The sequence below is a fragment of the Colobus angolensis genome, unplaced genomic scaffold (assembly GCF_000951035.1).
Source record: "Colobus angolensis palliatus isolate OR3802 unplaced genomic scaffold, Cang.pa_1.0 Scaffold133, whole genome shotgun sequence".
NCBI lineage: Eukaryota > Metazoa > Chordata > Mammalia > Primates > Cercopithecidae > Colobus > Colobus angolensis.
The window spans coordinates 4874229-4892471 of NW_012114411.1; the positions used below are offsets into that span (position 1 = coordinate 4874229).

Sequence of the window (18243 nt, forward strand, 5' to 3'; positions counted from 1 at the left end):
TAGTAGAGATGGAGTTTCACTATGTTGGTCAGGCTGGTCTTGAACTCCTGTCCTCAAGAGGTCTGTCTGCTTTGGCCTCCCAAAGTGCTGGGATTACATGAGCCACAGTGCCTGACCTATTTGACAGATCTTTTAATTTGTGTACAAGGTTGAAAATTCCATAAAAATTTTTATGTGTGTGTGTTTACGTATGTATATGTTGCGGGGGAGGGAAGATAGTGAGAAACAAAGTTAATTGATTGATGTTTTAATAGATTAGTATATTACAGAAATGCCATATATTCTTTATGTCCTGTTCTCTCTCCCCTAGACACTTTGAACGATAACATATTTAAATGTCCCTGATTTCTGCATTTAAGAAATCTGCTTCAATTTGTGTAGCCCAGAATTTCCAAAATTTGACCACATAACACCTCTTAATTTTTTGTAAAACATTGTTTCTGAGGAACTCACCAGAAAACAAGATCACTGGACGATGCTTGAAGAAGGATGTGGGGCTGCAATAGAAGTAGAAAAAGAGGTAGAGTTTGGTGATGTAAGAGTAGGGGGGAGATTTTAAGTTGACTTTGTCAACCTTGGGGTCAGTTTTATGCATTAGTGGGGTGATTTTACTTAATATTAGATAATGACCTTCTTTGTTGCCTAAGAGATTTATAGCTTTTGGTCCCCAGAAGTGTTCTATAACTGAGTTAATTGAAATGTTGACAAACTGTATGTGTTGGGTGTAGTAATTGACCCGAAGTGCTGTCTGAAGCAAGACAGCAACGAATTTTCAATGGACTTTAAGTAAAAATTGTTTAGTGTCCCTTGATATTAAATACATCTCTTTGTACTGTTAGAGGATATTGTTTTTATTTAGGGGATATTGTTTTTATGCATCAGAAAACTTTTTCAGAGGGACTTGTCATTGTGAATTTCTATCAGTTGGGATAGGATTAGCTTGTATTTTGTGTGCTCTAATAAGACATAATTAAGAAACAAGCAATCACAATGTATAATTGAATATAATAAAATCCGATTTAAAAGTGTAGTGTAGATTTGGTTATGCTTTGAGTGAAGCTGTATCTTATATGATTATATAGTGATATACATCTTGAACATTAATGTGTAATTTTTTACACATTAAACTCCTAATTCTGAGTAACTCAGAAAGGATATGATGAAGGTCTCTTATTTTTATAATTCACTGGGAGCATTTATAGACTATTTGTTTTATACAAACTATTCTGCTTAGAATAAGAGGCTTGGAAGACTTATTTCTTAGCTTGTTTCTTTAGTGTTTATATTCTTAACTATCTCTTTTCCTCTTCAGTTTGTACTTTCGTTCTATTCATACTTAGGACTGGCTTTTGTTTCCTGATGACATTATAGGTATATGGTGCTGTCAGCCATTTCTTAGATTGGCTGTTTGGAATTTTAAAGGCAAAGAGAACCTGACTGTCACACTGTGAAATTAGGGCTGAATACATACAATAACTTAACCTAATGTCTTCTGGTTAAAAGCAGTTGGGAGAGAAAACAGGATTTGTGTTGCAAAGAATCACATCAGCTCTAGACTTTTTTTTTGCATTGGGATTAGTAGCAACAGGAATATTATTTTCTGGAAAGATCAGTAAGCTAATAATTCCTTTTTTTTTCCATCTTGAAGTGAGGTTCTGAAACTAGTGAACTCTTCAGCATTTGTTGAGCATTTATGCTTAGTTTTTGCCTTATGATACTGTGTTAGAATATTTTGTAACTAAATCAGGATGGCTCCTTCTCTAGTACTCTTTGCATTATGCAGTTTAAGAAATTTCATTGGGGCCAAGATTGCGCCTCTGCACTCCAGCCTGAGCGACAGAGCTAGACTCTGTCTCAAAAAAAAAAAAAAAAAGAGGTGATTCAGGCAAAATGAGGTCACTAGGTTGGGCCCTGATCCAACAGGACTGCAGACCTTATAAAAAGAAGAGATGAGGACACAGACATGCACAGAGGGATGACCCTGTGAGGACTCAGGGAGAAGATGGCATCCACAAGCTAAGGAGAGAGGTCTCAGGAGGAACCAGCCCTGCCCACACCTTGATCTCAGACTTCCAGCCTCCAGGCCTGTGGGGGAATCAATGTCCACCGTTGAAACAGCCTGGTCTCTGGGACTTTGCTATGGCAGCAGCCACAGTGGACAAACACATTCGTATTCCAATGAATGAGTTACCTCTGTAAGGGCTGAATTGTGCGCCTCCAAAATTTATATATTGAAGGCCTAATCCCTAGGACCTCAGAACGTGGCTGTGTTTGGAGGTGGGGTCTTTCAGGAGGTGAGAAGGGTACGATAAGCTCAGGAGGTTGTGCCCTGATCTAATAGGACTGGGGTACTTATAAAAAGAGGAGATGAGGACACAGACACACACAGAGGGATGACCCTGTAAAGACACAGGGAAAAGATGGCATCTACAAGTCAAGAAGAGAGGCCTCAGGAGGAAATGGCCCTGCCCATACGCTGATCTCAGCTGTCCAGCCTCCAGGACTGTGGGAGAATCAATGTGTTTTGTGTATCAGCCACCCAGCCTATGGTATTCTGTGATAGCAGCCTGAAATGGACGAAGACATCTCATAAGAAAAGAGATGAGGACACAGACACACACAGAGGGATGACCCTGTGAGGACACAGGGAGAAGACGGCGTCTACAGCCCAAGGAGAGAGGCCTCAGGAGGAACCAGCCCTGCCCACACTTTGATCTCAGACCTCTGGCCTCCAGCCTCCCGGACTGTGGGAGAATCAATGTCTGTTGCTTATAAGCCACCCAGTCTATGGTATGCTGTGACAGCAGCCTGAAATGGACTAGGACACCTCATAAGAAAAGAGATGAGGACACAGACATACACAGAGGGACGACCACATGGGGATTCATGGAGTAGACGGCATCTACAAGCCCAGGAGGGAGGCCTCAGGAGGAACCGGCCCTGCCCACACCTTGATCTCAGACTTCCAGCTTCCAGGACTGTGGGAGAATCGAGGTTGTTATTTAAGCTGCCCAGTCTTTGGGATTTTATTGTAGCAACTCTGGGAAGCCATTACCAAGTCTCTGTCCTGCAAAGTGAGATCCATGGATCTGTAGCCTTGACATCCCCCGGGAGCTGACGAGAAACACTGCGCCTTGGGCCCAGCCAGACCTGCTGAAGCATAGTCTGTGTGTCACCCATGTCCTGAGGATCCAAGTGCACGCCACTCTGGGAAGACTGGTTTACCACACACCATTGACCTGTGCCCCATTGCATGGTCTGATATTTTCCTTAAGTTTTCCTTGCACCAAAGATGTCTTGCCTTTTGTGATGAATGATCATTCCTTCCTCTTTGAAACAAAATACTTCAACCTCTGGAGACACTGTCTGCTATATTACAGACATACACTGAGGCCTGAATTCTCATTACCAATGGTTGCTCTAACAAAGCTTCAATCTGCAACTGCATAATACGGTCACTGGGAAGTCAAGAGCGGGGCCAATTGGTTGACCTTCTGGGGAGAGGCTGGGCTGCTCGGATGCTGAGACCATGGAGGATTCATGGGTTCTGAGGAGCAGATCATGCACCAGGGCGGCCTGCTCAGCTCCGGCGTCTACAGCCGTGGTGAGCTTGAGTGTTAGGGAGTCCCTGGATATTCATGTTGAGGTGTGCAGGAGACTCCAGCTGTGTTTGATTTCCTGCCCTGCTGCAAACAAAAACTTCATAACCAATTAGAAAACAGAATGGATTGGCAAAAAAGGCCCACTGGGAATAAGATTCCCCACTGGGGCAGCAGCCTTCCTTGTTACTTTCTGTTGTCACCTACGGTCCTAACCTAGTCATATTATTTAATGTTTTCTATTCTGTGAATCATGCCGTCCTGGGAGAGTGAGATGGAGCAAAGACACGCCTCTTCGGGGCCTGCCAGGCACTCTCCCTAGCATGGAAATAAAGGAAAACCTTGAGTTCCTTCAAGGGAAATGTCAAGGGAAATTCCAGGCACCTCACTGGCCTTGAGAAGCACATGGAGCAGCTTAACAAGCAAGAAGGTGATTATAGCGTAGAACAACAGCCAAGGAAGAAAGGACCTCAAGATGTTTAGTTTCCTGTAAAGACTAAAGATAATATCCTTTTTGAGAGGAGTCTTGCTCTGTCACCCAGATTGCAGTACAGTGGTTCAGTCGGCTCACTGCAACTTCTGGCACCTCCTGGGTTAAGTGATTCTCATGCATCAGCCTCCCAAATAGCTGGGACTACAGGTACGCACCACTATGCCCTAATTTTTGTATTTTTAGTAGAGACAGGGTTTCAGCATATTGGCCAGTCTGGTCTCGAACTCCTGACCTCAGGTAATCTGCCCACCCCCGCCTCCCAAAGTGCTGGGATTCCTGGTGTGAGCCACCATGCCCAGCCCAGATAACATCTTACTATATGGCCCTGAGTTGATCTTCAGGAACCCAGACCCCCGCCAAATAAAAAATGCCATCTGCTGGCTCGTAGTCGAGTAAGAGAAACTGAGGCCTGAATTCTTATTGCCAATGTTTGTTCTAAATTCCTTCCCTGGAGCGCGTGGTGGCGGGAGGGGTGTGCAGGGGGGTGCAGGGAGGTGCTGGCGGAAGTCACACCCATGGGCCAAAACTAGCATTCATTTTTGCTGACCCCAAATGTTCACACAAAGCTTCACCTCCTTAACCGATGACAAATCAGAGAAGCTTTGAATCCACATTAAGCCCCTGCTTCCAGGTATCCCGCCTTTTTAGGTCAAAGCAATGTATAGCCTGCAGGTATTATGGCTTTGCCTATAACCTCTGCCTCCTTGCCACTGAAAACCCTCACCTACTGGCCACCCAGGGGGTTGGGTCTTAAGGCATCAAGGAAGTTGCTTGATGCCCTCTAAATAGCTTGGAATAAACGCCTCACTTCCTTACACTGCAATCCCAATGGCAGTGTTCGCCTTTACTGCACCGGGCTGGTGGACCTGAGTTGAGTTTGTTGGAGGTGTTCGAACCAGGGCAACCCTAGCTTGAGTAGGGGCTGGGTAAAATGAGGCCGAGAGCTGCTGGGCTGCATTCCCTGATAGTCAAGGCATTCTAAAGGTACAGGATGAGATGAGAAGTTGGTACAAGATTCAGGTCATAAAGACCTTGTGGATGAAACAGCTTGCTGTGAAGAAGTTGGCCACATTTTACCAAATCCAAGATGGCGACGAGAGTGACCTCTGGTGGTCCTCACTACTACCTTCCCACCAGCGCCATGACAGTTTACAAATGCCATGGCAAGGTCAGGAAGTTACGCTCTATGGTCTAAAAAGAGGAGCCAGGAATAATCCACTCCTTGTTTAACATATCATCAAGAAATAACCATATAAATGGGCAACCAGTGGCCCTGGGGCAGCTCTATGGAGCTGAGACTGTGCCATTCTTTATTCCTCTACTTTCCTAATAAACTTGCTTTCATTTTATGGACTCGCTGCAAATTCTTTCTTGTGCAAGATCCAAGGACCCTCTCCTGGGGTCTGATTTCAGACCCTTTCCAGTAAGAAGTTCAGTCACAAGAACCATTATCATATGCTTTCTATATATTCACATATATATTTTTTAATTGCTGAGCTGGAGTCAAAGAGAAACCTTAGGATTTGCCTGAAGGAAGTTAAGATTTGTTCTTCTCAGGGTCCCTGTGCCAGCTTTGTAGAACCTCAGAACTTTCCCCCTGTGGGCTTCCTCAAGCTGAGAAGGGTTCTATGGGTTTAAGACCCACTAAGTGGCTTCAACCACAGCAGCTGACCCCAGAAAGATTGCTTTAAATGAACCCACACTTCAGAGAAAACCAGTACAATCCTATGTAAAGAAATAAAAAACAGGCCAGGGGCAGTGGCTCATGCCTGTAATTACAGCACTTTGGGAGGCCGAGGCGGGTGGACCACTTGAGGTCAGGAGTTCAAGACCATCCTGGCCAACATGGTGAAACTCCGTCTCTACTAAAAATACAAAAATCACCTGGGCGTAGTGGCACGCACCTGTAATCCCAGCTACTCACGAGACTGAGGCAGGAGAATCGCTTGAACCAGGGAGGTAGAGGTTGTAGTGAGCCAAGATTGCGCCATTGCACTGCAGCCTGGGCAACATAGTGAGATTCGATATCAAAAACAAAAAAAAGGCTAGGCGCGGTGGCTCATGCCTGTAATCCCAGCACTTTGGGAGGCCAAGGTGGGCGAATCACGACGTCAGGAGTTCGAGACCAGCCTGGTCAACATGGTGAAACCCCATCTCTACTAAAAATAAAAAAAAAAATTAGCTGAGCATAGTGGGAGGCACCTGTAATCCCAGTTACTTGGGAGGCTGAGGCAGGAGAAGCGCTTGAACCTGGGAGGCGGAGGTTGCAGTGAGCTGAGACTGCGCCATTGTACTCCAGCCTGGGCAACATAGTGAGGTTCTATATAAAAAAAGAAAAAGAAAGAAGGAGAAAGAGAGAAAGAGAGAGGGAGGGAGGGAAGGAAGGAACAAAGGAAGGAAGGAAGGAAGGAAGGAAGGAAGGAACAAAGGAAGGAAGGAAGGAAGGAAGGAAGGAAGGAAGGAAGGAAGGAAGGAAGAGAACAATTGCTTTAAAGGGCTTTGTTTCTCCAGGGCACGCAGATCAAAGGATATTGGATTGGATAGTGAAACAGACGAGCCTGTCCGAATTTACGAATGTGGTTGCACACCCTGTGATGACTGCAGTTGACTCTAATTCAATTCCGTGGTGTACAAATTCTGCTGGCAATAGCTGTAATTGGGGTCAGGGATTTAGACAGTCTCTGTGTGCTCCTTTTTATTTTCTGCTCAGAGCCTGCCGGGAGCTGATTTTCTTCTTTAGATTGAGGTAAATAATTCAGTGGGAAGCAGAGGTTTTGCTGTGGGTCGATTGCTCTCCTGTGCTGCGTGGCAGCTGTGCTGGTGGCAGCTAATCTTCAGTGGGCATTGGCCTTGACATTGCATTATTATTATTTGAGCAACGGCACGTTCTTTGCTTGGCAAAATTGCTGTTTGTTATATTGACTTTCTGGGGTCGTGGCCCCTGAAGTGTTACTGAAAATCATGGACATGAAGCAGATGGATTAATTGGAGAAAAGACATACAAATGTATTTAATGTGTATACAGGGGAGCATTCAGAATGAAGACCCCAAGTTACAAGGGGAGATTGTCTATTTTTGTGCTTTGGTTCAACCAAGTCTGGATAGCTGTGTAGAAATAGGGTTGGACAAAAAGGGCCTGATCCAATGCTGAAGGTCTGAGCCGGGAAACCCAGCCAGGCCTGTGTATCTAGATTCTTCTGGGCCTCTCTCTCTCTTTTTTGTTTTTTTTAGACGGAGTCTCACTCTGCTGCCAGGCTGGAGTTCAGTGGCGCAGTCTGGGCTCATTGCAATCTCCGCCTCCCAGGTTCAAGCAATTCTCCTGCCTCAGCCTCCTGAGTAGCTGGGATTACAGGCATGCACCACCACGCTCAGCTAATTTTTGTATTTTTAGTAGAGACGGGGATTTCACCATGTTGGCCAGGATGGTCTGGATCTCTTGACCTTGTGATCCGCCCACCTCGGTCTCCCAAGTGCTGGGATTACAGGCGTGAGCCACTGCGCCCGGCCTGTGCCACTCTTTATACAGATAGGATAGATGGCAAGTTAGAGTCCTGTTTTTAGGTTTTATGGCTGGCTTTGGGGGAGAGGCGTTCTTGTTTCTGGGACCTGTCTTGGGAAGAGGGATTCTAGTTCCTTCAGTGCCTCAGGGGAGAACGGGACTCAGAGACAGGGGGACTGGAGAAGTTCCGAGAGAAACTTCTGCTTCTGAGGCTGCTGCTGAGGCCTGTACTTGGTATTGTTTCGTAAGCATGAACCACATGTAGGTCTGAATCGACGTAAGGAATTTGGGTGGGGGGCAGGGGAACTCCAATAAGAAGCATCTTTGAATCTAGCAGAGGTGGAATTGGGCCCAAGAGGGGTTTGGTGACTGCGGGCTACAGAAGAATGCTTCAAAGCGCTGTGTCACATGGCTGGGGTCCTGAGCACAGCTTTACCGGGGGCTCATGTGTAACGCTTGGCCCTCCCACCCACCAACAGGAGCCACTTAATCGACATCTCCAGGATGCCAGCAACCGAGGACCATTGTCACAGTCCCAGCACAAAATGAGGCTGCTTTCTTCTTGGGGGTTTAGGGATCCCAGAACACAAGGATTTGATTAAAAGCTGCTGAGTTCACTAAGTATAAGCAGAACAAATCGGAAACAGATCTCCTGTTCCTGCCCCGTCTTATGTTCCCGGTGGAAAATAAACCTCGTGAAAGCAATAGCATCATGTGCAACCCCGACCTTGGAGACAGAGACCCCGGAGTTAGCATCGTCTACCTGGGACATATCCCAGCCCAGGGTTCTTACTCCAGGCCCATGAGGACCCCAGCCGTGGCTTTGCTGTAACTTCCCTGGAGAGGAGAGAGGACAGGGGGCCCTGCCTGGGAGATAGATTTCCTGCCTGGCATGCAGGACTGGAGACTGTCTCAGTGCCCAGGCCGCCTGATGCTGGCCGGAGTCCGCCTTGTTTATGTAACGAGGTCTGGGTGTGAACGACAACAGCCTCGTGTGTGTGAGTCATGAATGTAGCAACTTCTGGCTGCAGTGCAACCCCTGAAACCAAGCAAAGCCTAAAACCCCCAGGCTCCACTTCCTCTGTGACACTCCCCACCCTCAATTCCTGTCATCCCCCAGGGTCATCCAGAGCATCTCAAAGCTGAAGGAGCCTCCACTGCAACCTGGCCTCCTGCTGCAGGATGAGACGAGCTGTCTGCAGCCCTCCCATGCCACCTGCCTGTTTTATGCAACAGCATTTCAGAGAGGAGGGGCTGGGAGGGGAGAGATAACACTGAGGCCTTTGGTTATTTAGGGCAACAGCAGGGAGTGGCCGGGTACGGGTTGGGAGGAGATTGTTAAGTCGTTGCTGAGGGGATGCCTGGAATTGCTGGGATGGGCCGAGATACAACACAGTGAAAGATATTGGTCAACGGTGAACACAAATTGGAATGTAAATTCTCAGGGTGTGTGCACAGCTGAGACGCTTTGGGGTCCTGGACAGGTGTCTCGACTGGAACTACTGGCAGCCTTGGAGGGGAGATATCGCACGAATCCAAGAGGTTGAGGTGGCTCCTGTCCCCAAGCCCAGTCTGAGCAGCTTGGACCATGATGACCAAGAGAGCTGGAGGAGGCCAGGTGCAGTGGCTCACGCCTGTAATCCCGGCATTTTGGGAGGCCAAGGCAGGCGGATCACTTGAGGTCAGGAGTTCGAGACCAGCCTGGCCCAACATGGTGAAACCCCGTCTCTACTAAAAATACAAAAGTTAGCTGGGCTTGATGGCATGTACCTGTAATCCCAGTTACTTAGGGGGCTGAGGCAGGAGAATCGTTTGAACCCAGGAGGCGGAGCTTGCAGTGGGCTGAGATTGTGCCACTGCACTCCAGCCTAGGCGACAGAGCGAGACTCCATCTAAAAACAAAACAAACAAAAAGAAAACAACAACAAATAGGGAGAATGCTGGAGGGAGCAAAGAAGGGCTGGGTTGTTCTTCAAGGCGAGCCTGCAGTGATCACTGGCAGCAGAGAGCATCATCTGAGAGGGACGTGGGGCACCCAGAGTTTGAGAAAAACGGCTGTGTAGGATTTGACCTGCGATGGCACCACCAGCTCCCAGCCTCCAGTCTGGGCCCAGGGGCAGCTGCTGCCTGTTCCCTGGGCTCAGGGTCCCCCTCCCCTCCAAAGTTTGTGACTTTGTCCTGACTTAGGGGCTCCTGTCTGGGGATGCACCTTCTGCTCTGGAGAGGCCCTGATTACCTCCACAAGGAGCTGCAAACCTGCCTGGGTGGCATCTGGCTGGAGCCATGCCACAGGCTGTACGAATCTATGTTGGAGCCCTTGAAGCTTCCCACAGAGCAAGCATCACCCAGGCAGACACATTTTGGGAGGGAGACAGACATCAGAGCGGGGGAGACCCAGCACCGAGGGCTCACCTGGTTCCCCCAGGATTAGTCTCCTCCAGGGCTTAGTGTTTGAGTGAGAGGTTGTCCCCCTGGACAATTCTGCAGATTCTGACTCTGCTCCTGCCTTGCCCTGAACGTTCCGGAACCTCAGGTTCTTCGTTTGGGAAATATGCATGCTGGTCATACCAACATCCTCGGGTGGGCGGATGAGATGCTTGGGTGCCTGGCATTACTGCAACAGAACTCAATGCATAGTAACTGCTGATTCAATGTGCTCCTGGCTGCATCCTCTACTTCCTGATAAATTCTCTGGTGGTGTTTTCTCTACAAGGTTAGTACTGGCAGGGGGCAAAGGAGGAACAAGAGCAAGGTGTGCATATGTGTCAGCAAGAGGGACTCTTCATCCTCACAAATTCTGCAGTGTGTTTTTAATGATGAGTCACAAAGATGTGAATGTTCTCTTCTCTCTGCTGCAGACACATTCATTAGGTTAACTGCTTTTGGATCAGGTAGGAACCTCAGCTTGTCCACAGAGGTTGCTTCCTGACCCTGCATTTGTCAGCATAGGCTAGCTGCTGTAACAAACATCCCCCAAAGAATGAAAAGTTTGTCTCTTTTTTGTGTTGCAGCCAGGTGAGGTGGCAAAGGTGTCCTATGCTCCATATAGTCTCTCAGGGATCCAGGATCCTCACATGGTTATGCTTCACCTTCTTCTAGGGCAGCCCCTCTCAATGTAGACTCTGTGTGGGGCGGGGAGGGGGGGGCAGGAAATGCCAGTCCTAAGCTGTGAGTGGTACAGTCCAGAGTCCAGGAGAGAAGTCTATGTGCTTGGAGAGAGGCTTCCTTCAAAGTTTCCTGGCCATGAGCAGGAATGAAGCTCTGACACAAGTTGCAACGTGAACGCAACTCAAGAGCATCATGCTCAGTGAAAGAAGCAAGGCACAAAATACCACATGTTGTAGGATTCTATTTATGTGAAATTTGCAGAACAGACAATTCATGGAGACAGAAAGTGGATTAGTGGTTGTCAGGGGCTGGGGAGGTGGAAGGGGAAGTGACTGCTGAATGGAGACACAGGTCTTCTTTTGGGTAATGAGTATGTTCTGGGACTAGGTGGAAGTGGTGGTTGCATCTCCCACGTGGCTCATAGTCAGGTTAGTTTTAGTGCTCTGGGTGACCCTAGGCTTGCAGGAGGAGGGGGGCAGCGTGAGGTGAGGAACAAGGGGATTCTGGCTTTTCTATCATGGGGTGACTTATGCCCTGTTTGCTCCCAATAGGTCAAAGAGACTTTGACTTGGCGGATGCCCTTGATGACCCCGGTAAGTGCCGATATTTCAAGGGGAGCCTTCTCTTTTCAGCTTGGATCTAACAGCATCAGCTGTATAGTTACTTTGGGGTTGGATTGGGCCAGTGTTGGGAATTTCTTGGTGTTGAGAGCTCTGTTCCTCGTGGGAGATTACAAACGCCTCGAGACAAACATTTACACACTCTCTAAATGTCTCAGACTCATTTCTTGGTAGGTCTGTGCTTCTAAACCTGTGGTTTAGGAATATACTAGTATTTTATTATTTTATTTTATTTTATTTTACTGAGATGGGAGTCTCGTTCTGTTGCCCAGGCTGGAGTGCAGTGGTGCAATCATAGCTTACCACATAGCCTCAACTTCCTGGCTCAAGTGATCCTCCCACCTCAGCCTCCCAAGTAGCTGGAACAACAAGTGTGTGCCCCCATGCCAAGCTATTTTTTTTCTTTTCTTTTTTTTTTTTTGTAGAGACGGCTTCTTACTATGTTGCCAAGGCTGGTCTTGAACCCCTGGGCTCAAGCAATCCTCTCAAAATGCTGGGATTACAGACGTGCACCAGCATGCCCGGCCCAGTTTCTGCTTTTTTTACACTTCATTTCATATCCCTCATTGTCCTACACTCTGGTCCCAATCCATGGCCTCCAATCTCTCCTCCCAGAGCACACTTCATTCTGTTCTCCCATCAGCTTCTCTGGTTGCCTTCACTCATGGGGCTGTGAGTTTTTCTTCTCCAGGGTACTGAGGACCTGGAATCTTCCCATTCTGTGTTTCATCAGTTCAAGGTCAGCTGGAACGTTTCTGACTGACCAGAATGCTGAAAATATGCATCCTGGGCCCTGCAGAAAGTCCTGCTCGAGGCAGACAGTCTAATTGAGATTCAAACATTTATTTTGAAAGAAAAATAAAGTTTTATGTACACAGAGAAAGACTCCATTGGGCTTTAGCATTGGGAACAACTGGTTGACCAGGGCAGTTACATAATGGTGTTTGTTGGAGGAAGAGAGAATGATAACCAGATCTGATCCTAAAAAGCTGACAACAAGACAACAGGAACTCATCTCTCTCCCAGTTTTCTGCGCACAGTGATGTTTTTGCTAATAATGATCCTACAAAGCAGATACAAAATTGTTGTCAGTGCAAGAGGAAAAAGTAATGACCCACCCCAACATGAAGATGCCATTTCTCCCATCAAGTTAGAAATGATGAAGGTTGAATCCTACCCTGTCAAGGCAGACTGAGTGGTGGGAGTTGGAGGCAGGTGTGTGGTTGCAACCACTTTGGAAGCATTGGGGGATTTTCTCCAAAATTCAGACCGAGTGTGTAGCACCAGCATTTGGTTTGGACAAAGAATGAGGCATAGCTGCAAGAGAACCCTGTGCAATAGTGAAGGAGGGGCTGGCTGGTAGGCTCAGATACAGAACAAGACATGTTACTGATCTGGAAGATCACTGACATGTGATCCAGGAGTTCCACTCCTAGACAGGCACCCAGGAGAATTGGGAGCAGGGACTCAAACAGCTATTTGTGTACCCATGTTGACAGCAGCAATCTTCACAATAAGCCAAAGGTGGAAACAACACAACTGTCCATCAGGAGATGAATGAATGAACACAATGTGGTCCCTCCATGCAACAGAATATTATTTGGCTGCAAAAAGGAAGAGGGGTTCTGATACATGCTACACGAGCCTTGAAAATGCGCTCAGTGAAAGAAGCCAGGCACAAAAGGCCACAGGGTGTAGGGTCCCATTAATGTGAAATATCCAGAACAGCAAATTCAGAGAGACAGAAAGTGGCTTAGCGATTGTTGGGCTGGAAGAGGCGAGAAAAGGGAGGGACTGCTCATGGTTTTGGGGTCTCCTTTTGCGGGGATGAAACTGTTCTGGAACAGATAGAGGTGATGATTGTACAGTATTGTGAAGATATGAAACACCATTGAATTGTACACTTTAAAATGTCAAATTTTATGATACATGAGTTTCATGTTGATTTTTTAAAAATCACAGAAATAAACTTCCTTTCCACTAACCTGCTACTACCTTTTCATTGCTCACCTAGAAGACTGCCAGTGCCTGCAAACACATCTTTGAATGCATCATTTTGCTACCAAGAGCCCCCCATGAATGGGCAGGCACGTGCCTGTTCATCCACAGCCCTTCCATATGGGAAGGAAGCCCCAGTGCACAGGAACCACAGTCACCTGTATGGCAACTGTGGGGTATTCGCTTTTCACTGTCTATACTTCTTGGGCTTTAAGAAACTCTGTGAGTGTATCACTATTTTTAAAAATCTTTATAATTTTACATTTTAAAAAGAAGATGGAGAAAGGAAGGATGGGAGACAGGGAGGGAGGATGGGAGGAGAAAGGAAGGGAAAAGGAAGAGAAGCAAGAAAAGAGAAGGAAACAATGAAAGGAGGGAGGAAAAGAGGGAGGGAGGGAGGAAAAAAGGATGGAAAGAAGGAGGGAAGAAAAGGAAGGAGAGAGAGAACGATGGAGGGAAGGAAGGAAGAAGAAAGGAGATGAGATAGGAAAAGACTGAGGGAAGGAAGGAAGGAGGAAGGGAAGGAAGGAGGAAGGGAAGAAAGGAAGAAAGGAGCGGGGGAAGGAAAGAAAGACAGATGGGGGAAGAAAGGAAGAAGAAGGAGAAGAAAGAAAGAAGGAAGGATGGAGGGAAGGAAGGAGAGAGGGAGAAAAGAAAGGATGGAGGGGAGGAAGGAAGAAAGGAGGGTGGGGAAGAAGAAAAGAAGGGGGAAAAGGAGAGAGGGAAGGAAGAAAGGAGAGAAGGAAGGAAGGAGAGGAGGAAGGAAGAAGGGAGGGCAGGAAGGGAGAGGAAGGTGACAGGAAGGAGAAAAGGCGATGGGAAACCTTCAGTTAAAATACAGGACATGCGAAACCGTATGTCCCCTTTGGAGCTTCAGACTCTCCTTTTTGCAGTCTCTGCACCCTCAGTGAATGCCCCCACCACACACATACCCCTGTGTTCCAGCTTCCTCCTACCAAGGCAATGCGAGGCTGTTATGTGAACCATGCTTTCAAATACACTGTTTCCTCTGTTTGGAAGAAGTCTGGCCATTGCACAGCCCTGAAGCTCCAATTTTCCCAGCCATGGCCGACTCTACCTCCTTTGAGCCATCTTCCTCAAACTTCCTCGTGCCCCTGTCTGCTCACCCGCATTGCACACCCAGGTTCACTGAGCAGGGTGGTCACAGGCTGCACCCTGAGCACTCCTGACCTGATATCCACATCCATGCAATACATGCTTGCTGAATGAAAAAATGAGTGAATGAAAGAAAGTGAGAAAAGCCATCATTCTAGAAGCTGAAAGTCTTTCTCCATCTTTTCTTTTGCCTCCCCCTACCCCACTCTCCACCGTCCAGCTCTATGGTGCCTCTACTGGCAGGTAGCTCACTTACTTGTCTTGGATGTTCTCAGCTACTTTGGCCATCCTGTGGGTATCCTCACAGCCTCAAGGGTGGATTGTTTTTGAATGGATTTTAAGGGTGTTTTCTTGCTTTTTTTCTGAATACAACATGGAATTTGTGTCCATATCATTTACTTTGTATTGCTTTGTCACTACCTTTTCATCTTTCATCAGGGTGTTCATGGCCTTTCTTTGTGCTTCTGATGAATCTTCAATGCATATTGCATTTATTTTCTCTCTTTGTTCACAGAACCCACCAAGAAGCCAAACTCAGGTGAGTGACTCTTTGGCTGGGAAAAACTGAGGCAATGTCCTTGAACTGATGCTTATGGAGGGATAGTTGAGGATGTTTTATAGAACTGTGGGGTGTATGAAGAAGATGCAAAAACTGTACCAGATAGTAGATATTGAAAGCAAAATGTGGTGATTAGGGAAATGCAGATCACAACCACAGTGAAGCACCACTTCATACTCACTGAGATGGCTAAAATCTAAAATGGAAAATAACAAGTGTTGGCAAGGATGTGACAAAACTAATGTTTGTACATTGCTGGTGGGAGTCTAAAATGGTACAGCCACTGTGAACAAATAGTTTGGTGGATTCTCAAAAAGTTAAATATAGAATTACTCTGCGAACCAGCAATTCCACTCCTAGGTATGTACTCAAAATAATTGAAAACAAGGGTTCCAAGAAAAATGTGTACACAAATGTTCACAGCAGCACTATTCATTATAGCTAAAAGGCAGAAATAACTCACATGTCATCAGTGGAAGAAATGAATAAACAAAATGTGGTCCATCCACACAATGGAATATTATTTAGCCTTGAAGAGGAATGAAGCACTGAAAATTGATACAAAGTGATTGAGCCTCAAAAATATTTTACAAAGAGAAAAAAAGCCAGAAACAAATAATCACATAGTGTATATTTTTATGAAGATGAAATTTCAAGAATAGGCGAATCCCTAGAACCAGAAGCAGTGTCACGACTGCCAGGGACTGGAGGGGAAAGGGACAGTGACTGCTTGATAAAATCCAGGTTTTTTTGGGGGGGGGACAAAAGTGCTCTGGAAGTACACGGAGGTGATGGCTGCACAACATTGTGAATGTTCTAAATGCTCCTGAATTGTTCACTTTTAAATGGTTAATTATATGTAAATTTTGCTTCAATTTATTTATTTATTTATTTTCAATTAAAAAGGTAACCTTTGGCCAGGGGTGGTGGCTCACACTTGTAATCCCAGTGCTTTGAAAGGCTGACGTGGGCAGATCACCTGAGGTCAGGGGTTCGAAATCAACCTGGGCAATATGGTGAAACCCATCTCTACTAAATATAAAAAAATTAGCTGGGCATGATGGCACATGCTTGGAATCCCAGCTACTTGGGAGGCTGAGACAGGAGAATCACTTGAACCCAGGAGGTGGAGGTTGCAGTGAGCCAAGATCATGCCACTGCACTCCAACCTGGGTGACAGAGCGAGATTCCGTCTCAAAAAAAAAAAAAAAAAAAGAAAGAAAAGAAAAAAGAAAAAGAAATAACTCCCAGACTTCTAGCAGACTCCTTGATGGCCTTCCTGACATGAGAGATATCAGGAAGTCAATGGACAGGCATTTATAGGTTGTTCAGGAAATGTTCACTATCAAGCAAGAATTGAAAATGCAGCTAAATTGCTGTTGGAGAGTGATGATAGCGTAAATATTTCCAACAAGGAGCTCTGCAATTCTTGCTGAAAAATCTTCCCAATGATGCTCTGCCTTAAGAAGAAATTCACACCCTGAATAGCACAGCAGGATGCGAACAGCAATGCCAGGCAAAGACACTGCAAACAAGCCGGTAAAACTAAGTGATTGTTAGCTGTTTAAAAAAATAATAACTGGTATTAACAACAAGGTGAAACTTAATTTCTAAAGATTAGGCTACCTTCACAGAGAGGATAAGAAAGGGAAGAAGTGAGTAAAAGTAGTTAGATGTTGCTGGATTTTGACATTTTAAGGTTAAGTGTTCCTGTTAAAAATAGAAATTGAACATATAACTTCTGAACTAGTGGAGGAAAATGAGGAATGAAGAATAAAATTAAATACAAAAAAAACGAAGAATAAAATTAAATACCAAAATTAGCCAAGTATCGTGGTGAGCGCCTGTAGTCCCAGCTACTCAGGAGGCTGAGGTGGGAGGATCACTCGAGCCCCAGAGATAGAGGTTGTAGTGAGCTGAGATTGCGTCACTGCCCTTCAGCCTGGGTGGCAGAGCCAGGCTTTGTCTCAAAAATAAAAAAATAATAAATTTAATAACTGAATACTAAATGGAAGTTAGGAAGGAAGGAGTTAAAAAAGAAGAAAAGTAAAATAAAATAGTAGGAATAGTGTATCCTTAGTCATGTTCGATGTTCAATGATTTAATAAATCTGTAAAAAGACAGAGATTAGATGATGCAATTTAAAATGTTTCATGCTATTTACAAGAGAAGCATTTGCAACAAAATGCCAAAGGGAAGGTGAAAATAGCTAGGAAAAAAAATGCGCAAAGCAAATACCAATAGAAAGAAAGCCAAGTTGGGCTAGCAAAATCAGACAAAATAACCTTCAAGGTGCAAACAACTTTGAGGCCCAAATAGAGGTTCTTCACACTAAAAGAATGATTCTCTGAATGATAATGGAATCTTGACCCAGCCTGCATCTCAGGTTAAGTTAAAAGTGAAAATTTAAAGATCTAAGTGTGAGATTTTAAAAAGCATTTCCCCAGAAATACCAGGATCTGTAGATGGAAATGTTATAAAGAAATAAGATGTGGAGCTGGGCGTGGTGGCTCACACCTGTAATCCCAGCACTTTGGGAGGCCGAGACTGGTGGATTTCTTGAGCCCAGGAGTTTGAGACTAGCCTGGGCAACACAGTGAGACCCTATCTTTACAAAAAAATTTAAAAAAACATTAGCTGGACATGGTGGCATGCACCTGTGGTCCCAGTTACTCAGGAGGCTGAGGTGGGAGGATCACCTGTGCCCAAGAGAGGCTGAGGCTGCAGTGAGCCATGATCACGCCACTGCACTGCAGCCTGGGTGACAGAGCGAGACCCTGTCTCAAAAGAAAAAAAAAAAAAGAAATGAAAACCATAGCTCAGAGACAGAGAAACTGAGCAATGCATAGGTTCAGAAGGGTTTGAAACAGACTGACTAAATTGTGTCTCGGCATATGAGACAGGTCACAGTCATAAAACAGAGAGAGAAGAAACCAAATTCCACATAGGCAGGACTGAAGCAATTGGCTGTTCTTGTGGATGATATGTGATCAAATCTCAACTTCATGCAAAACTTTTTTTTTTTTTTTTTTTTTTTGAGACGGAGTCTCGCTCTGTCACCCAGGCTGCAGTGCAGTGGTGTGATCTCACCTCCCTGCAAACTTCTCCTCCAGGGTTCAAGTAATTCTTGTGCCTCAACTGGGACTACAGGCATGTGCCACCACACTTGGCTAATTGTTGCATTTTTAGTAGAGATATGGTTTCACCAAGTTGGCCAGGCTGGTCTCGAACTCCTGACCTCAGGTGATCTG

At 45.9% G+C, this 18243-nt stretch overlaps 1 protein-coding gene across 2 annotated transcripts in view; it reads left to right on the forward strand.

Annotated features, from left to right (window-relative positions):
* XG (Xg blood group) overlaps positions 1-18243 on the forward strand; it is a 71069-nt gene that overhangs the window by 15097 nt on the left and 37729 nt on the right. For both annotated transcript variants that reach the window (XM_011934278.1, XM_011934279.1), the window contains exons 2-3: positions 11251-11292; positions 14948-14971. In XM_011934278.1, the coding sequence (XP_011789668.1) occupies positions 11251-11292; positions 14948-14971 (66 nt within the window). The remainder of the gene's footprint in view (positions 1-11250; positions 11293-14947; positions 14972-18243) is intronic.